The following is a 25,490-nucleotide window of genomic DNA, read 5'->3' as shown; positions in this document are numbered from 1 at the left end:
GTTTTGCCATGTTGCCCAGACTGATCTTGAACTCCTGGGCTCAAGCAATCCTCCTGTGTTGGCCTCCCAAAGTGCTGTGATTACAGGCGTGAGCCACCATGCCTGGCCTAAGAACCTAGTTTTTGGACAACTATAAAAGTGCTGTTTTACATAATAGGATGTAGACATGTAATAATTCATAACACCTGAAGGGGGCACAGGCAAAAAATATAAAGAAAATTGAGAATGACTGGATATCATATCTAATGGTGCCACATTTGTGTCTAACATCTTTGACATTGTTCTCAGCAAATCCCTGGGAATCAGCTGCTGAGCTAGATGGAGATGGGAAGAGGATAAAGACTGAGATAGATGGCTGGGCACGGTGGCTCACGCCTGTAATCCCAGCACTTTGGGAGGCCAAGGAGGATGGATCACCTGAGGTCAGGAGTTCGAGAACAGCCTGACCAACATGGAGAAACCCTGTCTCTACTAAAAATACAAACAAACAAACAAACAAAAATTAGCCGGGCGTGGTGGTGCATGCCTGTAATCCCAGCTACTTGGGATGCTGAGGCAGGAGAATCGCTTGAACCCGGGAGGCAGAGGTTGTGGTGAGCCAAGTTTGCGCCATTGCACTCCAGCCTAGGCAACAAGAGCGAAATTCCATCAAAAAAAAAAAAAAAAAAAAGACTTGGATAGTTGTATTACATCTGTTAATTCTAACAGGTTGTGGAGAAGCTTGGCATGAAAATCATGAAGCATAATGAAGTTTGTGTGTTATTTCCAGATTGTTCTTACCATGTTGTTAAGTCATAGATGAAAACAAGCAGTGTTTGAAGGATAGTCCCAACCTCCAGGTGTACCTAATCCTGATGAAGCCGATGCTGTTAGCACCCTCCCATATCCCTGGGCCTTTTAGAATTTTCAATTGATTTCCAACTGTCAGTATTTGTACCTCTGTACCTGCAGCCCCTTTTCCTTGGAAATATGTGTTGCTTATTTGCAAGGCAAACCAGAGTAGCAAAGAATTAACACCTCCCAAAGCCCTACAGGCAGATCCCTCAACCAACGGCTCTCAGGAGTTGATGTATAAATGCCCCAGCTCCTTGTACCTTGGGCAGAATAATTCTGTGGTGTGGGTTTTGCACCATTCCTAGAAGTTTTCCTGCAAGGTTGAGCTCAGGTGCCCACTGTGGTAGCTGGCTCGGTGACACGTTTTATTGGCTGTCCTACTGTCCCTGTATCATCCAGCCGCCTCATACGAGCGTTCCAAAATAAACTACCCACACTGGAAACCTTGCCTCAAGTTCTGCTTCTGGGGAACCAAACTAAGACAACTTGAATGTGAGGTCTCCCATGGGACATCTCTTGCATCCTAGTCATAAAGAGAACACTGGGGGAATACATTCAGGGAACATGTGAGCGTACTATTTCTTGTTTTTCAAATTACCTGAAAGTGATCTCATCTAGATGTACTTTATTGTTGAAGTAGTGACATTGAAGGGGCTAGTGATTAGATGATATTCATGCATGTGAGGGAAAGCCCAAAATAAATCATTCCTGAGCAAAGTGAACATCTGAAGAGCATCCTGGATGGCCCACATGCAGGGAGGATAATAAAAATATTTAACACCTGGTACAGCATGGGCCTCAACCAGTCATAGAAGCTGCTGGCCTACCTGCTAAGGGCCTGCCACACAAACTGACCATTGGCCCTGCCCAGTGAAACAAGGATTCCTGGTGCTGCCTGGGTCAAATATTCAGGCTGGGTTGAGAGGTCAGTGGGCAAAGAAGGATTTACTTGGCTTTCTCCAAGAGGGCTCAGAGGCAGGTGTGTATGATTTTGATTCCTTCTCAGAAACAGAAGTGATGGACTGAAACATTCATTGAACATCTCCAAAGGGAGTTAAAGGCCCAGCAGGGCCACAGTGTCACACGTCCACTTTACACTCCAACATGTTATCACTTGTGTCCTCTCCTGACTATGGAAGTAAAGGCCACAAACCGCACACAGTTTCCTTCCAGAGAGTTGTCTCTTCTCCATTGTGGGTAGTGTGAGCAAGACCAAGGTAGCAAAATAGCCAAGGGGTAGGTTTGTATGTGACCCAAGATAAATAGCTCCGAACCTCTCCTGGCACTATGAAAGTGACGCAGAATGAAGACATAATCAGAAACAGGTGTTTGGAGTACATATATGAGGATACTGGTGAGGGTGCTAATTCATTTGCTTACTATGGATGCTGTAAAGTATGGTTAACCCATTCCTGCTACCCAGACCCCAGAGTTGCCTGGTGTCTCTTCATCTCCTTGACCTTCTTAGTTTGTTCTGTTAGCCTTCCAGTAATTTCTTTTTAATGCTTAAAATTTCTATAAGTGGTTACTTTTGCTTGCAACCAAAGAACCATAATTGATTTGGGTCCTACATGCTTATCTTCAGCCATGTTTTGTGAGGGATGGACCCCGTGAAAGAAAGCGTGTGGCAGCAACTGCTGAAAGTAAGAAAAGCCAGTCCCTGGATCTTCACAGACAAAAGAAAACACAGGAGGCTGCTGTGGGTTTGAAGGACTTGGTGTATCTAACTTGAATGACAGCTTCACCTCAGTTGGCTCTCAGTTTCCCATGAAGCTAGAATTCCATCCCTGTTTCTTCCATTGTCCCATGGATTGGCTGGCTTACGAGTCAGGAACTTCTCATAAGCAAAGCCTGAGGGCTCTGGGCAGATACTGGAAAAAAGACAAAGGCTCGGGTAAGGCTTACTTAACTTGTTAGCAATTCTGGTAGACAGGGAGTAGGTGGGCATTGGAATCACAGGCTAAAATGAAGCCTGGCTGGAATACCTAGGGACCATTTGCCATGATATTCACATTTACTACAAAGTAATTATATATATGTCTATGTCCGTTTCCTAGGAACCATATTGTGAACTGGATGGATTTCTTTTATTTTTCTTTCCTTTTTTCAATGCTTATTTTCATTCAGAAAATTGGGAAATGAATTTTCTATCATGATTTTAATCATTTCTTTGCCAGTGTTGTATACAACACATTCACATAAAACTCTCAAAGGCGGCCATCTGAGCACTCTGCCAACCTGGCCCACCCACAGAGCTTTGCCTAGAAGCTTTGTCTTTTATAGAACTTAGCTCGAGCAATGATATCATTGACAAAGTCATTGTCTATGTCCGATGGGGTGGCAATCGCTTCAATTCCTGACTTAAAAGCTGAGAGACCACCTGAAATGAAACACAGAGAGTTAGGCTCAAATATTAACTTTCAACAGAAATAAGCAAGGAGCATTGCCAAGATGTTAGCTTTCCAGGCAAATCTTCCAAAGCAGGCAGTCCCAAATCCTCCTCCCTCTCTCTCCCTTTCTGAAAGGACGTGCTATCCCAAGAATCACTGGGAAAATTCCAGATTGCTTTCTTTCTCTTTTTCCAAAGTCTTTGGTTTTTCTTGTTGCAAAAATCAGATTTGCTTTTTTATGTAATCCAGGCCTGGCAGAACTAGACTCCCAGTACATCCTCTGCTGAAAATGCTTGTAACATTCTCTCATTTATTCAATAATTCACTCATCTATTCACTCACTCATTTATTCATCCAGGAAATGTTTTCAAGCACCTACTATGTGCCAGGAGAGGTGCCACACTGACTGCAAGGTACCCAAGACACACTTATTTCTTTGGGTATGTGTACATATGCATGTGTGTGCTATTTTACCCTAGAATTTTATCTCTAGTAGTTATGTATGTGTTTAACATAATTGTGCTCTGCTCTGATATCCAGAGAGAAAGATGCCTGGTCCTGATCCCTGCCTTCAAGGACCTTGAAGTAGAGACTAAAAACTGTTCTGATTGAGGCCGTTAGAGTGTGGAGGACATAACATTAGCCAATAGGAGGTAAACCTAATAGGAACTGATGTGGTTGGGTGTGAAGAGAGAAGGAACCAGAGAGCCTAAGAAAGCAATCTGGTTTTCAGGCTGGGATGACTGGCTGTATTATGGTGCCTCCAAGACACGTAAAATGCAGAAGAAAGAGCAAATTTATAGTGGGAAGTTAGTGAGTTAATTCCATCTGGGAGATGCTGAACTTGAGGGAGCCTGTGGTCAGCCAAGCAGAGATTTCCACTTGGATATATAGCACCTGAAGTCCCGAAAATACTCACAGAGTAACATTGTTCAGACAATTTGGAAAGTTGTTGACAGTTTCTTATAACAGGAAAAAACCTATGAGAGGTAGGCAAACAGATAGATAGATAGATAGATAGATAGACAAATTTTTTTTTGAGAGATGGGGTCTCACTCTGTCTCCCAGGCTGGAGTGCAGTGATGTAATCAATGCTCACTGCAGCCTCAACCTCCCAGGCACAAGCAATCCTCCTGGCTTAGCCTCCTGAGTAGCTGGGACTGTGTGTCACCATGCCCAGATTTTTTTTTTTTTGTAGAGACAGGGTCTCACTATGTTTCAAGGTATCACTCAATAGCTCAGTAAGCAATGAATAAGAACCCCAACATTCTGCAGAAGAGGAAATGGAGGTTGAGGATGGAGGACCTCTCAAAGTAACTCAGTGGTTCAGGGAATGCAAATGCAGCCTCTAGACAGCTCCTCCCAGGGCCACTGCTGACCCCGTGGAAATGCTCCCAGGGAGTCTCGGGTCACACTGGCCTTCAGTGGTCTCATTCATTGCTCATTTAAATAAAGTACTCAGAATACAGCCTACCTTTGAGGTGCTGAGCAACACTCCACGTGGGGAATTTTTTCTGGATTGCCTTAATTCTCTCTGTTAGAATCCCAGTAGCCTGTGAAAGGTGCTCTTTACTGTCCCAGGCACCGACAGGGTGGTACGTTTGTTTATCAAGCTAGAAAATTCAGATAATGAAGTCAGCATCTGGATGAGGTAACACATTTTTCTGCCATTCCTAATTTCCTCTCCTGGTATTCAAGTCATAGATACCGGCCTTTATCCCCAAAGAGTCAATTCTATTGTTCTTTCTTTCATAGAGATGAGAGTCAGAGAAACAAAGTAAGGTTTGGGAGAAATGGACATGGTATAGTTTTAGCTAAACATTCTAATATACAAAAAAAAAATTTAAGTTGTTTTGAAACAAATAACACCCAAAGTCTACACATTTATAGTAATAAATAATTATCCAGCTAATTCAGATAAAAATTTGTTTCTAACTGGGAAGGCCAGAAGTCTGTATTTCTACAGACAATTTAAAATCGAGCCTGGAAGCAAATATCCAGATAATTTGGATCCCCTTCCTCCAGTTTACCCAAAGGAACAAGTTGTTTCAAGTAGGGCACAATTATACCATGTTTTGATCCACATGGATGAAATTTACTACTTCATGAACCCCAAGAGGACACCTGTAACAATAATGCTGTTTATAATATTTTCTCAGTTTTAGTGTATTACATATTATTTATTGCAGAATGGTAGTTATGAAACTCCTAAAATACTTTAAAAAATATATCTAATAATGAATAAGCCTTGAATAAAATAAAAAGATGTGTTACAGAAATCCCAGATCAAATTATGCTGGAGTGGCCGGGCACAGTGGCTCAAGCTTGTAATCCTAGCACTTTGGGAGACTGAGGTGGGTGGATCACCTGAGGTCAGGAGTTCAAGACGAGCCTGGCCAACAAGGCGAAATCCCGTCTCTACTAAAAATACAAAAAATTAGCTGGGCATGGTGGCGTGTGCCTGTAATCCCAACTACTCAGGAGGCTGAGGGAGGAGAATCACTTGAACCCGGAAGTGGAGGTTGCAGTGAGCCGAGATCACACCATTGCACTCCAGCCTGGGCAACAAGAGTGAAACTCCATCTCAAAAAAAAAAAAATATTATGCTGGAGTACCTGTGGCCAGATGCCAGGGTATTTTGGGGCTTGGAAGCACTGCAAATGGATTTCTAGTTCAGGTTGAGCTTCTGTGAGGAGGGATGCAGTGGGGCTGATAGAAAGTTTCTAGCTAAATACCTGCATCAAGCCAAATTTAAGTCCCCTGTGGTCCCAGCCGTCTTGCAGGACAGATCCGCCATGGCTTTCCCTGGAGATGATGGCTGCGATGACAGCAGGGTCCACGCAATGTCTCTGCCCGACTTCTTTGATCAGAGTCTGGTAAGGTTTTATGGCCCTCAAATCCATCTCAGCAAACATTTCAGAACCACGGATCCCTACATCAATAGAAAAGAAACTGTTTTTCCGGGCATGGTAGTGTGTGCCTGAAGTCAGTCCCTGCTACACAGGAGGCTGAAACAGGAGGATTGCTTGAACCCAGGAGGAGTTCGAAACCAGCCTGGGCATCATAGTGAGAGCCCATCTCTAATTAAAAAAAAAAAAAAAAGAATTTAAAGTTAAAAAAAGAAAAGAAACTGTTTCTTCTACTTCAGAAGAAAACCATTTTTAAAAATTTGCTAAGTTAGCCACAGCCTCTGATCACTGCTAATGACTTGGGACAACCATTCTAAGACATCCTTTTGATCTCTGACTGCAGAAACAAACAGATCCACAACCCCCAACAGGTGCCGCTTCTGCTCTGTTTCTCCTTCAAATTGCTCATGCCTGTAATCCCCGCACTTTGGGAGGCCGAGGTGGACAGATCACCTGAGGTCAGGAGTTCAAGACTAGCCTGGCCAACATGGTGAAACCCCATCTCTACTAAAAATACAAAAATTAGCTGGACTTGTTGGCAGGCACCTGTAACCCCAGCTACTCAGGAGACTGAGGCAGGAGAATCACTTGAATCTGGGAGGTGGAGGTTGTAGTGAGCCGAGATCGTGCCATCGCACTCCAGCCTGGGTGACAAAGCAAGACTCTGTTACACACACACAAAAAATTCTGCCACACTAGTGCACCGGGAAGCCTGTTGTACTAGGAGTTAGCCAATGTATGTTTTAGCCTGGCTCCGCCACTAGTTGGTTCTGTTCTATTGGGAAGTATTCCCCTCCTTGCTGAGTCTTTGGGCTCTGATTTGTAAATTTGAGGGGTTGGGGTCTGATGTGACCTTGTGGTTGCTGCCAGCTCCGACACTGTAAAACCAGGATAACGTGATGAAGACGACTTTGGAACAGTATTGCTTCAAATTGTCATGTGTAACATGAAGCAAACACAGCAGCACTACCCAAAAAACAAAGCCAGAGTCTAACATTTATTCAAGCAGTAGTTTCAATACGTGGAAATAAACACAGCTGGACAAAGTTTGGAAAGAATGGGGGTGGAAAATGAAAAGAAGCTGGTTGTTAGATTGGTCAGGATTGTGGTTTTTGCTCATTTTTAATTTTGATACTATTGTCATAATGATGATTATACCTTTTCAAAATTAAGTGACTTCCTAAGAAAGAATCTGAAAACGATGAAAGGGGGAAGCCAGTCGTTTGCTCTGCTTTTCACTTACCGCAGTTCATCACACTGTTTGCATCACAAGTGGCCCCAGAGGTCTTCATGGTCATGATGTCCCCGTAGCAGCCATGGTACAGGCGTGGATGTAGGTGAGGCTTCATTGAGTGAGTGAAGGGGTACGAGCCCCTGGAAGTGCCTAGGAGGCAGAAGTGTAACTCACATGAATCCTCTGAGAAGATATTACTTGGGTTGCTGCAATAAACATCACTAAACCAAAGGCAGAAGGCCACAGACAGAACTCCCCAACTCTCTTGTTGCCATTATTTGTTCATCAGACAGAAGTTCCCCATGCCCACTCTGCTCCGATCTTTTGTTTTGTTTTGTATTAACACAGGACTTAATCTGAAAACACTATGCAAAATATTATGAAATTCATCTCTTATAGATCCTAAATACATGTGCAGTCTTTTTTTTTTCCTTTTTTTAAGAGACAAGGTCTTGCTCTGTTGTCCAGGCTGGAGTGCAGTGGCATGATCATAGCTCGCTGCAGGCACCAACACCTGGGCTCAAACTGTCCTCCCACCCCAGCCTCCTGAGTAGCTGGAACCACAGGTGCATATCACCAGGACTCGCTTATTTTCTCTTTTTGTAGAGATGGGGTTTTGCTATGTTGCCCAAGCTAGTCTCAAACTCCTGTGCTCAAGCGATCCTCCCTCCTTGGCCTCCCAAAGTGCTGGGATTACAGGCACTGTAGTCATACCATGCTGTATGTCAGAATTAAAACTGACAGGTTTTTAAGCAGGAAACTTGAGAGGTTTTTGGTTTTTTTTTTTAAGATTCAGGGGGTACATGTGCAGGTTTGTTACATGGGCATATTGTGTGATGCTGAGGACTGGCCTTCTACTGATCCTTCACCCAAATAGTGAACACAGTACCTGATGTGTAGTTTTCAACCCTTGCCTCCCTACCTTCCTCCCTCCCTCCTTCCTTTTACAGTCCCCAGTGTCTATTGTTTTGAGAGGAATTTTAAAACATTTCTGACACAAATGCCTCTGGGGATGTGAACATCTAGATTAACAATTTGCCTTTCTTAAGCCAAAATTGACAAATGGGGTCTAATTAAACTAAAGAGCTTCTGCACAGCAAAAGAAACTACCATCAGAGTGAACAGGCAACCTACAAAATGGGAGAAAATTTTTGCAACCTACTCATCTGACAAAGGGCTAATATCCAGAATCTACAATGAACTCAAACAAATTTACAAGAAAAAAACAAACAACCCCATCAAAAAGTGGGCGAAGTACATGAACAGACACTTCTCAAAAGAAGACATTTATGCAGCCAAAAAACACATGAAAAAATGCTCACCATCACTGGCTATCAGAAAAATGCAAATCAAAACCACAATGAGATACCATCTCACACCAGTTAGAATGGCAATCATTAAAAAGTCAGGCAACAACAGGTGCTGGAGAGGATGTGGAGAAATAGGAACACTTTTACACTGTTGGTGGGACTGTAAACTAGTTCAACCATCGTGGAAGTCAGTGTGGCGATTCCTCAGGGATCTAGAACTAGAAATACCATTTGACCCAGCCATCCCATTACTGGGTATATACCCAAAGGACTATAAATCATGCTGCTATAAAGACACATACACACGTATGTTTATTGTGGCACTATTCACAATAGCAAAAACTTGGAACCAACCCAAATGTCCAACAATGATAGACTGGATTAAGAAAATGTGGCACATATACACCATGGAATACTATGCAGCCATAAAAAATGATGAGTTCATGTCCTTTGTAGGGACATGGATGAAATTGGAAATCATCATTCTCAGTAAACTATCGCCAAGGACAAAAAAACAAACACCACATGTTCTCACTCATAGGTGGGAATTGAACAATGAGAACACATGGACACAGGAAGGGGAACATCACACTCTGGGGACTGTTGTGGGGTGGAGGGAGGGGGGAGGGATAGCATTAGGAGATATACCTAATGCTAAATGACGAGTTAATGGGTGCAGCACACCAGCATGGCACATGTATACATATGTAACTAACCTGCACATTGTGCACATGTACCCTAAAACTTAAAGTATAATAATAATAAAATAAAATAAAATAAAAATAAATAAATAAAATTCAAAAAAAAACCAATTTGCCTTTGTTTAGAAAGATAAGAAAGAAGGGCACCATAACAATTTAAATATATTCTTATTTTATATCATTTACTGTGAAGTTGAGTTCCTATGTATATTTAATAAAATTAGAAGTAAAAATTGAATTTGCCAAAATAATTTAAGTCAAATCTATTCTTGTCTTTTTGTTCTGTCATTAAAAAGTGAATTTCTGTCCAAGTCTACCTGTTACAGGAGAGGCAGAGCTTTTGCTAAAGGAGATACAAAGTTATTTTCTGTAATGTTGAAAAGTTTGTTCTAATGGTTTCAAGGACTGTTAACTTACCTTAAGAGTCCAAATATTTGTTATAAGACAGTACTTAGGGCTGGATGTTGTGGCTTATGCCTAGAATCCCAGCACTTTGAGAGGCTGAGGCAGGACGATTGCTTGAGCCTAGGAGTTTGAGACCAGCCTATGCAACATGGCAAAACTGATTTCTACAAAAAATACAAAAATTAGCCTGGTGTAGTGGCACATGCCTGTAGTCCCAGTTGCATGGGAGACTGAGACAGGAAGATTGATTGAACCCAGGAGGTCGAGGCTGCAGTGAGCTTTGATGGTGCCACTGCACTCCAGCCTGGGCAACAGAACAAGACCCTGTCTCAAATCTCAAAAAAAAAAAAAAAAAAAAAAAAAAGGATTTTGTTAAAATGTTTGATGTAAAAAAAATAGAATCTGGTTGGGCGTGGTGGCTCACACCTGTAATCCCAGCACTTTGGGAGGCCAAGGCAGGCGGATCACCTGAGGTCGGGAGTTCAAGACCAGTCTGACCAACACGGAGAAACCCATCTCTACTAAAAATACAAAATTAGCCAGGCATGGTGGTGCATGCCTGTAATCCCAGCTACTCGGGAGGCTGAGGCAGAAGAATCGCTTGAACCCAGGAGGAGGAGGATGCAGTGAGCCGAGATTGTGCCATTGCACTCCAGCCTGGGCAAAAAGAGCGAAACTCTGTCTCAAAAAAAAAAAAAAAAAAAAAGAATCTAACCACTTCTCCCACCTCTGCTGCTGCCATAGTCCCAGCCAGCATCATTGCTCATCTGGACTCTCCTAACAGCCTTCTAACTGACCTCCCTGATTCACTCTTGCAGCCCATCCTCTACTTAGTAGACGGAGTGGCCCTGTGGGAATATGCATGGGCTACTATCAGTCTTCTCTCTTAACCTTCCAGTGACTTTCTCCTCCTTTAGGGGAATAGCCAAGTCCATCCTGCAGCCTCCAAGACCTACTAGATGTGGCCCTCTGCTCCTGTTCCTACTTCTCTTTCCCTTTGCTCACTCTCCTCCAGCCACATTCTTCTTTGTGCTTATCCTTCAACATGCCAGGCAGGTTTCTGCCTCAAAGCCTGTATGTTTGTGGTCCCTTTTGCCTAGAATGCTATTCCTCCTGGTATCTACATGATCATGCCTTCAGGTCTCTGTCCAAATATCACCTTATCAGCAGAATATATAGCGAGTTTATAGACAAAAAAAGAAAATAGTCCTTAAACATATAAAAGACGTTAAACCACACTCAAAAGAAGAGAAAGGCCACATTAAAACATCATTATAACAGCATTTTCCAACTCTTTTTTTTTTTTTTTTTTTTTTTTTTTGAGACAGAGTCTTGCTCTGTCGCCCAGGCTGCAGTACAGTGGTGCGATCATGGCTCACTGCAAGCTCCGCCTCCCGGGTTCATGCCATTCTCCTGCCTCAGCCTCCCCAGCAGCTGGGACTACAGGCGCCTGCCATCACACCCGGCTAATTTTTTGTATTTTTAGTAGAGGCGGGGTTTCAGCATGTTAGCCAGGATGGTCTCGATCTGCTGACCTTGTGATCCGCCCACCTTGGCCTCCCAAAGTGCTGGGATTACAGGCGTGAGCCACCGCGCCCGGCTGCATTTTCCAACTCTTTAGTTGGCAAGAGCCCAAAGGTTTGGCAATACCCTCTGTGGGAGAGGTTGTGAGGAAATAGGCTGTCACACACATTGCTGTGGAACACAGTTTTGTGATAGGCTGTTCATTCCAGCACTGTTTGTAAGAGCAAAGGACTGCAAACAACACAAATGTCATTAATTTAGGGACTGGTTGAGTAAGTGATGCTACGTCCACAGTGGAGCACTATGCAGCTGCAAAAGGAAAGAATAAGACCTGTATATACTCCTGTAAAATTCTCTCCAGGGACAAAATAGTATTTATAGAATTGTACTCTTTGTGTAAGAAAGGTAAGAAAATACAATCGTATATTTTGTGTGATTTGCTCATATTTTCAAAAGAAACAATACAAGGATGAATGAAAAACTGATAAAAATTGTTAGTTATGGAGAGAGTAAGAGGAAGGTAAAGGGAACAGGGATAGGGGATAGACTAACTATCTTTTTTAAAGTTTTTATTTTGGAACCATGTAAATGTTATCATAAATTTTAAAATTAAATCAAATAGGGAAAAATGGAATCATAAAAAAGAAAAAATGAACATAACTCTATAACAAATTGAAAGATTAATAAACACATAGAGGAGAATTATCTTAAGTGACTTTAAAATATACCCATATAAGTCTATACCACTACATAGGAATCCATCCTGTGAACATAAATAATCACAAGAAAATCTTAAATTATATTTACTGTCTCATTGTTGGTTGGTAATACTGTCATACTTATTTTGACACTATTGTATGTAAATAAGTAATAATGCTAATGTCATTAGAACTAGGATTTTTAGTGTAAGATAGCAGAGGTACAAATATAAAACTGATGTAAAATGCTTGCATTCTTAAATATAAATGTGAAATATCTGAATGCATAGTTGTTTTTCTTTTAAAAATATATATTTTCTAGTTCCTGCCACTGAAAACACCTGAAATAAATGACAGCTCCATAGCAATGGAGCACTTTTACTTCCCACACTGTGGTCTCTAAATACCATTTCCTGCTAAGAGGAACCAGCACTCCTCAGAATAATGGCTGATTGCTAGCCTGGGGCAGAAAATGTTCAAGATGAACCAGGAACATCTTTTTGTGCCAGAGCTGGTCCTTATATGTTAGAGACACATTAAAAAAAAAAATTTTTTTTTTCCAGATGGAGTCTCACTCTGTCGCCCAGGCTGGAGTGCAGTGGCACGATCTCGGCTCACTGCAAGCTCCGCCTCCCAAGTTCATGCCATTCTCCTGCCTCAGCCTCCCAAGTAGCTGGGACTATAGGTGCCTGCCACCACACCTGGCTAATTTTTTGTATTTTTAGTAGAGATGGTGTATCACTGTGTTAGCCAGGATGGTCTCGATCTCCTGACCTCTTGATCCACCTGCCTCGGCCTCCCAAAGTGCAGGGATTACAGGTGTGAGCCACCATGCCCGGCCCAAAAATTTTTACAGGTGAAATGTTTTTATCTCCCTCCCTTCCTCTCACTCTTTCCCTCTCTCTTCCTTTTTTCCTCTCACTCTCTTTCTGTTCGTTCCTCTCACTAGAAGATAAATTTCATTAGGTCAGATACTAGATGTTTTTCTCTGCTATATCCTCCTCAGCACCTGGAACAATGCTTGGCACAAAGTAGACATTTAATAAACATTTGCTGAATGGAAGAATGGATAGTTGGATGGATGAAGGAATGAGACAGAAAGGGATTGTTTAAATTATCTGGATCAAGTGTCCTTATATTGACAGGTTCAGTATCCTTTCACTGGGAGGCAGTCTTTGCCAGGCTCACTGTGTGGCCCACAGACCACAGGCATCAAAGTTACCCAGGAAGCTTATTAAAAATGCTTATCACTGGGCCGGGCATGGTGGCTCACACCTATAATCCCAGCACTTTGGGAGGCCAAGGCGGGCGGATCACGAGGTCAGGAGATCAAGACCATCCTGGGTAACACAGTGAAACCCTGTCTCTACTAAAAATACAAAAAAAAATAGCTGGGCATGATGGTGGGCGCCTGTAGTCCCAGCTACTTGGGAGGCTGAGGCAGAAGAATGGTATGAACCCAGGAGGCAGAGCTTGCAGTGAGCTGAGATCGCACCACTGCACTCTCCAGCCTGGGCGACAGAACGAGACTCTGTCTCAAAAAAAAAAAAAAAAAAGGCTTATCACTGGGCTTTTCACACCAGATCTACTGCACCAAAATCTTGCAGTATAAGGTGAAAGAAGCTGCCTTTTACCCAGCATTCCCAGTTGACTCTTACACATGTTTATGAACCACTGCTTTAAGGGAACTGGAATATGACCATGGACCCTACGCTGCCTGTGTAGGCCTTATAAACACACAAGCCCTTTTTAAATTAAGAGTCACCTTTCAGCTATACACAGCTAATATGGTAGCTCATAATTAATCTACTGGCTATTTAACTCTGCTCTCACCTGGCAATCTAAAAAGAGTAAAAATTTAAAACTATGTTGCCCTGTTTTGACCATAAGTAACTGGAAATTACTTTTGGGTAGCCTTGTTTTTCCAAATTTAGAATTAAACATTTTAGAAACACTTTCCTTTCAGTCACCATTCTATAATTAAAGACGACTTGAACATTGCTCATAATGGCTTTTCATTTTGCTTAGGTCAAAGTTTTCACATTCTCTTATTCAAGATCCCTTACCAACTTACCAACCTATCTTTCCAGCCTTCCCCCCAGAAACCCCCTCGTCTGTCCAGACCACACTGACCCAAAGACTTTTCATTCATTTCTGCCTCTGCTTTTTTACTGAAATCTTTCTTCCCATCCAGCAGGCTCTTCCCTTTTCTTATTAAATCGCCAAGCATCCTTCAATTGACATGTCCCCCCCAAAAGCCTTTCACATCTGAGCATTCTAGTTGGATGTGAGCTCTTCCTCCCAAACCTTTCCCAGACTAGTGCTTTTTTCCCACCTATACACATTGAACTCTCATGCACTGCTTGGCATTGATAATTGTCTCTTCATGTGTTTTGCTTCCAAGGCACTGTTCCATATACCTCTCGGTAAGATATCCAGCCTGACAGGTGCATTGTCAGACAGGAAGTAAGCAGATCAATAAATATTAGATTATTTGAAATTCCCATAGATCCTGTTTTTCACCTGCTTAGCAAGCAGAACACACTGTTAATTATATAAATAATAGTTGATTAATGGCCAAGCTGGTCAGAATGAGAGCCCACTCTTCCATTACAGGTAATCATTGCTCTTTCTGATTCATGATTGTGCTGGAGGTTTTTGTGGACACCCTGTGAACAATGCTAAATCTCAGCCAGTGACTTACCAATGAGGGCAATTAGTCCCCAAAACACCATGGAGGATAACATGGCAGGGAATCTTATCTTCCAGGACCTGCTCTGATTTGAAATAGAAACTGGTTAATTTTAAAACCTGAAAATTTCCTAAAGAAAAATTTGCTTTGATATTTTAAAAAGTTTAGAGTTATTTCCAATTCACTACTCATTTCCCTGTTTCAAGATAGTATTCTCACAGGCTCAGTACATAGTTTGTTGGCACACTCTCTTTCTTAAGCATAAACTCCTAATCTCACTTCAATCCAATTTCATATTGGCATGAGTCATGCATATCTTACATATGTAACTAAATATACACTCCCATCCCACCTCTAAGCTTGGTAACCCCACAATTTTGTTCCCTTTCTTTTTAAAAAAAAATACTGATCCTTTCATTCTAGTTATTCACCCTACCCCTGGCTTCAAGGATCAGTTTTGGTCTTTCATTCATTTATTTAGAAATGGGATCTTGCTCTGTCACCCAGGCTGGAGTGCAGTGGCATAATCATAGCTCACTGTGGCCTCAAACTCCTGGGCTCAAGCGATCCTCCCACCTCAGCCTCCTGAGTAGCTGGGGCGACATATGCGTGCCACCATGCCTGGGTGTTTCCATTCTTATACCAGGGTCTCCGTAGGGAAAACAAAATAAAACAAAATACCAACAGGAGCATGAGAACGTGACTTAGAAGAGGTTTCCTCTGCTCCATTTCTTCCTCAATCAACTCTATTCTTGGTTTCATTCAAATGGTAGCTTATAAGTTTTACAAGACATAAGAAGGCCAGCACTAACCTTGTTTGCAACCTTACAGAGAAAATCTCCCCTCTCTGTTTGCAAAGGTCTTCTGTACTCAGCAGCAAACTGCACTTCAAGCTTTTACAAAGCGACGGCCTTTGTCCTGTAACATAGGCTTAACAATTGGAGAATCCATTAGTCAGTAGATCACTGCGCACCTGGCTTCAACAGAGTAGACATCAGTGTGGCTCTGCTGCTGTGGAGGAAACTTTTAAACACCAGCATGAAGACTCACCTGGCTTTTCTTACCTTCGTCCTGTACCAACGATCATTACAGGAGCTTTATATATGGTTTAAAACCCTCTCTTTAAACCATTGACCTCATTAGGCCTGGTTATAATAGTACTTAGGACTTAGGTGACCCAATTAATAAGAGGATTTCAAAGGGTTTATTAACCACTATTAATTAATTAATCTAATGAACCCCCAAGTTGCTCAGGAGGCATATTTTGATAGATTGTTTCTAGATATCTAAAATTGTGCCAAACAGCTTCTAAATTTGCGAATAAGAAACAGATAATTCACTTTAAAAAGATAACAGGAAATACTAGCAATTTTTATTCTTGGATTGGTTATTTACCTGAAATATTGGGTCTCCTGCTTTTTGTTCCCATTCCAATGTCATATGATCCCTGTACCAGTATGTCACATGATCTCAAACCACTATGTCACATGATCATGATAGGTGAACTTGGCTCTTTACTCCAATCCCACTTCTGAGAAAAAGGTGCAAGTGTGGCCACCTGCTCTAGGAGATCAATGCAAAACCAGGGAGTAGCAACGTGAGTGCTCATTTGCCCATACTTGCTAAGGATATGGGAAAAAAGTTATAGCCAGGGATGAAAACTTCTTCAAGAAGAGAGTATCTTTCTTCAGGCTTATGTCCAAAGGAAGAGAGGAAGCATATTGTGCAGCCCCAGGAACAGGAAATGGAAGGGACGTTCTTGAAACAGGCAAAGCACATTGCGCTGAGGGGAGGAAGAAGTCTGGTCTGGGTCCTTCCACAAGCGTGTCCGGTTTCTCAGACTGCACACAGTCCTCCCCCACATCCACTGAATGAAGAAAGGTGGAAGGCAGCTGTACGGGGAACAGGAAGACAAAACCACAGGCAACTTCCCAGCTCCCTGGCAATAAAACCACCTCCACTCCCAGGAGAACATGCCCTCCCCAAGCTGAGGTCTGCACAGTCCACTGGCATTCACTTCTGCCCTGCCTGCCTTCCTGCTTGTAGAACAGACGTCTCTGGCATGGCCTCTAGCCTTCCATCCCTGGAAGAGTGGCAGGGTTGTTCTGAGCCAATGGATGATTCCTACCTGACTCTCAGGAAAGTGACCCATGGAGGGTCTGCTCCACCACCATCAACACTGCAGTCAGGACCACTCTTGAATAAGGGATATTGCAGGAGTCTAACTGCCCTGAGGCAGGCCTTAGAAACCCATAGTCTATCACCAGCGACATTGTGCCCGTGACCCACTTCACTGCAGGGTGAGTAGAGCCACTTACCTGAGGCTTCCAGGCTAAGTGCAATGAGAAAGCTCAAGAAAGGGAGATTAAGAAGTTACGAATGATAAGTTAGGTAAAAGAGAGTAGGTGGAGGCTGGGGCTCTCCCTACATGCACTGGAAGAAGACATTGTTAATAAAACATTTAAAGCACTGTTGAATGTGAAGAATACTTATCTTTCTGCTCTCAGTTAGTGGGGCTACGAGTCCTTCTAGGTATGAGGTCCTTAATGTCCAGGCTTCTGCAACTCAACCAAAATTGTTTTCAAACTGATGTGGATTGTTCTGTTCACTCAAGCTGTGAGAGAACAATTGAACATTTATTTGATACCCAACATTAGTCAGGTTCCTATGGATATTATATGACTCAATCTTCCACTGGCCCTGTGAGGCAGGTATTATCCCTTATTTTAGAGATGAGGAAACTGTGACTCAGAGAAGCTAAGTAACTTGTCAAAGATGGCACAGTTAGCATGTGACAGAGCCAGGATTTGAATCTAGGCCTGTAAGATTCCAAAATCCATGCTCTTCCACTGTATCGAATTGCCAGCACGATGGACAAATGCCTCTGCAGAGCAATCATTGCAACAGGTCCAAATCAATCTGGATACAAAGCATTGTCCGTGGTCTGGAAAAATAACACCACTCACAGATTTTTATACCACTATCTGTCAAATGTTTGTAGGTGCTGTTGTAATTTCTAAAATGCAAATTAATATAAGTTAACTAAGTCCAAAGTGGTTTTTTGTCACTTTATATTTTCTCCACCAGTAATAATAATGTAGTTAATACGCACTGACCTTGTATGGTATGACTGGTAGAATAATAGGAAGGGGCATGACCTAAGTTTGTTACATTCTGAAGCCTAACTCTTAACTGCAGTACCCTACTGACCCAGTGGATGGTTAAGTGTGGGTACTATTGTATAACGACCTTAGAAATTTCTTGTCACTAAGAAGAAATATACTGAATAATTCTCCATCTCTTCCCAGGGATACCAAGAATGACTACATGTAAGTTGTACTGATATTTCCAGGAGGGGCTTGAAGGGAACTTGGCACCTGTCATAATCTCCATCAGTCCCCAAAATAAAAACACAATCTATATGCAAGCAATTTCTGTGCTATACAAATAAAACTCTATGGCCTGGTCCCCTGCCCCTCAAATCAGTTGCCTGCTCCTAAGACTCTTCAGTGCAGCAATTCTCTGGCAGCTTCTGGGGAGTCCTAACAGATTTGGGGTTCCTGGCTTCAGTGGTGGAGACTCCAGTCATCCCTAATGACTAAATGGCCTCAGCAATTGGAAAACTTCAATGGGAAAGTTTAAGCAGTACTGTCCTAGTTAGGAGGAGAGGAATGATTATGAAAACTGAGGTACTCTGTATAGCCAGGGAAGTAGATTCTGGTAGGAGTTCCTGGCAAGACTTCTCAATTCATACCACACAAAGACCTGCCCTTGTGCCCTGAGCTACCCTAGGTTAGCACTTTTGGGAGTTAAAGGAATCCAGCACCTCAGGCTCCCTTGGTCCCCTCGCCCTCTGCGTCCCCACCTGCCTCCCTCCCAACACTAGTCTGTGCTAATAGAGACTGGGTTGTCTCCGCCATGTCATTATTTGTGAATCCCAGGCACAGCTTTCCCTTCTCAGGAACAACAGCCAAGGAGGATGACCATAGCCAACTCATTTAACCTCCCTGAGCCTTAATTTTCCTCATCTGTAAAATGGAGATGATAATAATGCCCCATGACTTTGTTTTGAAGACAAAAATAAATTTTATATGTAAAAACATGTTATAAACTACAGTGCTTCATAGAGATGCCAGTTACTATCATGATGGGTTTGCACTCAAGTCCTGATGGCTTAGCTTCTTGTTGATTTATTCATTTGTTTGTTTATCCATGCACTCAGGAAAAATAAACAGCTGAATTATGGGACAGGAAGTAGGAGGTGAAGTCTCTCTTCAGCCGTGAAGAAAACTTGGCAGGACAAGCAAGAGCTATTCATTGTCAGGACTCTGTAGCCTGCCTGGTAGGAGTGGAGGAAGGATAAGTTCAGAAACAGCCACACAAGCAGCTGCAGCCCAAGCATCTGTTTCACAGCTCTGAAACCTATAAAATGGGGGAGCTGCCCAAGAATATGTGGCAAAGGTACTTTGGCGCCAATGGCTGGTAAGAAGGCAGAAGGGGAGCCCTTCCATAAAATTTCACTAAAACATTCAACTTAACCCCAGGATATATCAATGTCAAGCTTTAACTGCTGTGTGCTTTTCTTGTCTTGGTTTTAATCTACTATATGATAGGTAAAATGCAGGGTATGCCCTGTTGAAGAAGCCACTTATATGGTTGCATTATTGGTCTTCCAATGTCAAACATTTGACCAACATTTCAGGAAAGAAGATATACAAATGGCCAATAAAGCTCATGAAAAATTGGTAAACATCTTTACACATCAGGGAAATGCAAAATAAAACCAAAATGAGACAGTATTTCACACTCTCTAAAAAGGCTAAAACCAAAGACTAGCTATATCACATATTGGTGAGAATATGAAACAAAACAGAACTCTCATACATTGCTGGTTGGAGTATAAAATGGTATGATTGCTTTGTAGTACTGTTCAGCAGTTTCTAACAAAGTAAACAACTATGAGCCTCAGGAGTTTTATTTCTAGTCATTTACCCAAGAGCAATGAAAAAAAAAATGTCTCCCAAAAGACTTGTATGAGAATCTTCACAGATTGTAAGTTCTGCAAAGAAAAAAGAAAAAAAAAAGAATTTTTACAGTGCTTTATTCATAATAGCTCAAAACTGGAAACACTCCAAAAAATTCATCAACAGAAGAATGGACTAACAGTTGCAGTATAACGATATAATGGAAAAATACACAAGTTAAAAAAAAAATCCAGGAAAAAATTCCAGTGAACCTGGGCTGGGTCAGGTGCCCACCTCTGGATCATTCAACCATGTCTAGGAATATAATTGTTTGAAAAAGGGACTCCCTGTGGTTTGGAAAGGAGAAGGGAGAAGTCTGAAACAAAATTTTAAAGTAACATTTTCATTTTGAAATAGTTTAAATTTCACAAGAAGCTTCAAAAATAGTACCAAGAGTTCTCATGTACCCTTCACCCAGCTTCCCCCAATGGCAATGTCTTACATAACTATAGTACATGTCAAATCCAGAACATTACCATTAGTATTATACAATACTGTAAACTTAGGTACAGACCTTATTTGGATTTCCCCAGTTTGTTTTTACATGCTCTTTTAAAAAATATATTTATTTATATTTCAGAAGCGTATAGTACTGTGAACGTTTATCCCACAGGTAGATGCAAGTAACCATCACCATAATCAGGATACAGAACTGACCCATCACCATAAAAAGACTGCCTCATGATATCCCCTAACTATGTCTTTCATTGTGCCAAAAGTAAACTTTTTTTTTTTTTTTTTGATGGAGTCTCACTGTTGTCAGCCTGGGCTGGAGGGCAGTGGCGTGATCTCGGCTCACTGCAACTTCCACCTTCCAGGTTCCAGCAATTCTCCTGCCTCAACCTCCTGAGTAGCTGAGATTACAGGTGCCCACCACCACACCTGGCTAATTTTTGTATTTTTTAGTAGAGATGGGGTTTCACCATGTTGGCCAGGCTGGTCTCAAACTCCTGGCCTCAGGTGATCCATCTGCCTCAGCCTGCCAAAGTGCTGGGACTACAGGCATGAGCCACCGTGCCCGGCCAAGTAAGCTATTTTTTAAAAACAGCTTGATTTGAGGTATAATTCACATATCATAGCCTTCACTCATTTAAAGTGTGCAATTCAATGGTTTTTAGTATGTTGACAAGAGTTTTGCAACCATCAGCATAATCAATTTTAGAGTATTTTCATTATCCATGGAAGAATCTCCACAACCATTAGCAGTCATTCCCAGTTTCTCTCCTCTCCCTCTTCTCTCCTGTTCACCCTCTGACCCCAGGCAGTCACTTACCTAGAAGTCTGGATGATTTTGTAAAAAACTGTTCTATAGTTGTTCACTATACCTGTGATGGAGAGAAGAGCCGGAGCAGTATCTGGAGAAGGACTTGTGTCAAAGACAGTCCTTTTGTCACGGTTTAACCTGGGAGTGACCTGAATATAATCAAATGCTGTAGAAAATGAGGATACAAAAAACAATAGGATTATTTGATCAGGTAATGATGTTGAAGACGCTAGTTCAAAAGCTTAAGCGTGGAAATTGCCTGAGGCAGGAATGGGACTGCCTCTTCCATTGTAACAGAAAGAAAAGAGAAAAAAATCACATAGCAATGCAGTTCAGTGTATAGAGTTGATAGGAGAAAACTGAGGGAGTTATCTAATGATTTTTAAGTCCTTTGTGAAACAGGAGGTCAAATAATGTGCTGAGAGTAAAAACTACGTGGACTTAGAAAACGGAGAGCGTGTGGAAAAGCTACCCGGTAGAATTGGAGAGACAGCTGAAAGAGCCAAAAAGATGAGTGGGGTTTACATATGGACTAGTTGAGATTGGAGTCCATAAAAGTTCATTTGGAGGTATTGAAATGCTGGGGTCTGACACGGCAACCTAAGTACAGACAAGGAGAAAACAGAGGGCTGGAGTGGTCCGGGGCTGAGGTGCAGCTCTGCGGGGGCCATGCAAGGAGGATACAGGGACAAGTGAGATGGAGTTTGGCAAAGGAATGGCTTAAGTAATGGCAAGTGGATTGGAAATGAAGGGAAGAAAGTAAGGGGCTATCATGGGGCCAGTGGGAAGATTTAAGCTTAAGGTTTTGGAGGTGGAGTGTATCGGCCATCCTTTTCTCCCAGCTTACTTCTCTTACCTTACCTCTAACTCCACCCGCAGTTACAACAAACAGTAGCATACAAGCTTCAGCCTGCTTTGCTGAGGCCCTTTCCCAAGTGCTTGCTCACTCCCTCGTGCCTGCTTCCTGCAGTCTTGATTTCTAGGAGAACTGGAATCCCCTGTGGACCTCTCCAACTCATTCTCCTTAGTAACCTGACCAAAATCAAGGGCAGAAGGATGAGGGGGTGGATGGTGAGAGGAATAAATCAGGCATGCAGGGGCTTGGGCTATCGCATATCCCCACAGACAGTGGAGGAGCAGGCAGGTGTGGGTGATTCTGGGCTGTGTGTGCAAAGATTCTGGTGACCTTTTATCAGGCCAGAGGCCCTCACAGTGCAAAGAGAGGAAGCAGGGGTTAGGAGCCTCAGCTGGAGCCTTCTTAATAATAAGTTTTCTTGTTTAACAACAGAAGGATGTTCATACTGTTAAGCTCTTTACTTAAGCAGGTTATTAAATGGTATTAATGAATGTTTCCAATTTTGTTTTAAGTGTGTGTATATGCAGGCATGGAAATTAAGCTGAATTGCATCTTCAACTATACCAGATGTTACAAAATTCTTCTTCAAAGCAGCTGTACCACATTTACCCCTCTAAAGCAGGATATAAGTGTTTCCATGCTCCATATCTCCACCGAGGTTTGCTATAATTAGACTTAAATTGGGTGAGAAAAGTCAGTTTCCTGATTGAGGTTGGGCATCTTTTCATATATGCTCATTGGCAGTGTCAGTTTTACCTGCTCTGAACTGCCCGTTTGTATTCTTTGATCACTTTTCACTGGGTTGTTTGCCTTTTTCACATTTTATTTATTTGGCTTTAAAAATTTTTTATATCACAAGATATCATCAACTTTTTCTCATTTTTTAAAATAGAAGTCCTCATATACTATAGTCTGGGTCCTAGTCTTTTTTTTTTTTTTTTTTTTGAGACGGAGTCTCGCTCTGTTGCCCAGGCTGGAGTGCAGTGGCACGATCTCGGCTCACTGCAAGCTCCGCCTCCCAGGTTCACGCCATTCTCCTGCCTCAGCCTCCCAAGTAGCTGGGACTACAGGCGCCTGCCACCACACCCAGCTAATATTTGTATTTTTACTAGAGACGGGGTTTCACTGTGTTAGCCAGGATGGTCTCGATCTCCTGACCTCATGATCTGTCCACCTTGGCATCCCAAAAGTACTGGGACTACAAGCATGAGCCACCGTGCCCAGCCCTAGTCCTTTGATAATCATATGCCAAAAAAAAAAAAAAAAAAAGGAAGAAGAAGAAAAAAAAAAAAGAAAGAAATTTTACAAAAAATTACATAATTAAAAGGGATATAATCAGTACCTTGCAGTAATTTTCAAGTGTTCTACAAGGAACTTGTATTAATTGTCAGAAAGACATGCTATATTAAAACTCTTTAGCCATGTCTGATCCCACAGATGATTGCTGTGGAGGGCTACCCCTTAGATGGCCTTCGACCCCGGGTTTTATGAGAACTGCAAGGGCGTCTTCTAGAGTTCTGGCCATGTGGTGACTGGGATGGTGAGTGTCTTAGTCTGCTATTTTTGCTGCTATAACAGCATACCACAGACTGGGTAATTTATGATAAACAAAAATTTATTGGGCCCATGGTTCTGGAGGCCAGGAAATCCAAGAGCATGGTGCTGGCATCTGACAAGGGTCATCCATGGTGGAATGGCAGAAGGTGGAGGTGAACACACAAGACGGAGAGCAAATGGGGCTGAGCTGATCCTGCAGAAATAAAGCCCCCCCTGAGAGAACAGCATTATTCCATTCATGAGGGCGAAGCCTCATGACCTCATTATCTTTTTTTTTTTTTTTTTGAGACAGGGTCTCCCTCTGTTGTCCACGCTGGAGCGCAGTGGTGCAATCACAGCTCACTGCAGCCTCAACCTCTCTAGGCTCAGGTGAACCTCTTACCTCGACTCTCGAATAGCTGGGACTACAGGTGTGTGCCACCACTCCCCACTAATTTGTATGTGTTTTTTTTTTTAGAGACAGGATCTTACCATGTTGCCCAGGCTGATCTCAAACTCCTGTGCTCAAGTGATCCTCTTGCCTCAGCCTCCCAAAGTCCTGGGATTACAGGCGTGAGCCACTGCACCCTGGCCCTTATCATCTATTAAAGTTTCCATCTTCCAATACCATTACATATGGTAATTAAATTTCGACATGAGTTTTGATGAGGACGTTTGAACCAATTTTTCACACTTCTCAGGGTTAAATTCAGGGGTGAAGGGATATGCAATGAATTTCAGTTCCAGATGTGTACAGCAATAGAGAGGCCTAGGAAATTGTTGGCCTCTCTGAGGCCTCACCCAGGACAAGCAATGGAGAGAGGATGGCTCAGGAATCACCATTGTCAGCAGTTACTCCCAAGATTTGACCCAGGCTCAGTGGGTTTTCCTGAGGCTGGAATAGGAGTGAGAATGTCTCAGCCATGTTCCCCAGCTCCTCCTGGCTCCTGACAATCCTGGGGCCAGAGAATTGACTATTCAAGACAAATGGGTTAATGGCCCAGCGGGTCATGACACACAGGTAACAACAGAGAGCAACCTGTACTGCATTTCCTTGAAAAGAGTCAATTAAAGAAGGTGCTGACCCTGGCAGAGTGAGTGGCTCAGCCAAAACATCATTCTACAGCTCATTTTGTTCTATCTTATTCATCTCAGTCTGATTTAACTAATTTTGCCAGATTCTAGTACTCATCTAAATTTTTCTTAAGGGGTTATAACTGTGATAGAAAAAATAAGTAAAAATATATAAGAAGAAAATGGGAGCTACAGGTTTTATCTTTGCCTCCTCTCTCTTCTCTGTGTAGACATAAGCACAAACACACTAATAATATTTTCACTGCCAAAGTATCTCTGTATTAATTACTCACCTTGAAAATTACCAACTGTCTGTAGAACTGGGCTGAGCCAGGATTGTAAAATAGGCAACATCTATTTAATATCTCATATTGTTGCAGTACTTTGGAATTTTGAGTGGGCTTTCAAATAAGTTAAAATAATAGAAATAACCTTCCAGGAAAGATCAAGCAGATTTTATGTCCCCCATTAGACATATAAGAAAAGAGACTGACTTGCCCAAGACGTCCTATCTAATAAATGATGGAGCTGAGACTGGAACCAAAACATTCAGATTCCGAGTCCAGGGCATTTCTTTCCATCATTTATTGGGTCAGATGATGATTTCTAAAGCATTTTACACCCTGAAACTTCAGGATTCCATGATTTATTTTGTCATTTCCAACAGTCAGGCATTCATGCTCTCACTTGCCATCTGGCTGCACAAAGACTGCCCTTCACTGCCACCTACGCCCACCCTGATTTTAACACTGCCCAGCACCTATGCACTTCCCCCAAAGCACCCACCCCCAGTCCCAGTGGAAAATATACTTATTCGGTGTTTTATGTTCAGAGACCTTCTCCACCCGTGCTGTCCAATAGAAACAAAATGTGAGCTGCACATTTAATTTAAACTTTTTTGTCAGCCACATTGAAAGAAGTGAGATTAATTTTAATGCTACATTTTGTTTAGCCCAATATACTCAAAATATTATTTCAAAATCAATATAAAAGTTGGGATATTTTATAATCTTTTTTGTACTAAATGTGTGTATTTTAG

The 25,490-nt window shown here is 42.2% G+C and overlaps 1 protein-coding gene across 1 annotated transcript in view; it reads right to left on the bottom strand.

Annotated features, from left to right (window-relative positions):
- Nucleotides 1–2,952: 2,952 nt before the first annotated feature.
- The window catches only part of LYG2 (lysozyme g2), a 34,763-nt gene continuing 12,225 nt past the window's right edge, over nt 2,953–25,490 (bottom strand). The window contains exons 4-9 of the mRNA XM_055108374.2: nt 20,995–21,134; nt 16,216–16,319; nt 7,377–7,631; nt 5,960–6,156; nt 4,699–4,837; nt 2,953–3,214 (exon numbers count right to left, since the gene is read on the bottom strand). Of these exons, the coding sequence (XP_054964349.1) occupies nt 3,096–3,214; nt 4,699–4,837; nt 5,960–6,156; nt 7,377–7,631; nt 16,216–16,319; nt 20,995–21,134 (954 nt within the window). The 3' untranslated portion in view covers nt 2,953–3,095. The remainder of the gene's footprint in view (nt 3,215–4,698; nt 4,838–5,959; nt 6,157–7,376; nt 7,632–16,215; nt 16,320–20,994; nt 21,135–25,490) is intronic.

This window comes from Pan paniscus, chromosome 12, assembly GCF_029289425.2.
Source record: "Pan paniscus chromosome 12, NHGRI_mPanPan1-v2.0_pri, whole genome shotgun sequence".
NCBI classification, from domain to species: domain Eukaryota; kingdom Metazoa; phylum Chordata; class Mammalia; order Primates; family Hominidae; genus Pan; species Pan paniscus.
The sequence above is the reverse complement of the archived record's forward strand: the minus strand, read 5'-3'. Positions and strand labels throughout refer to the sequence as shown.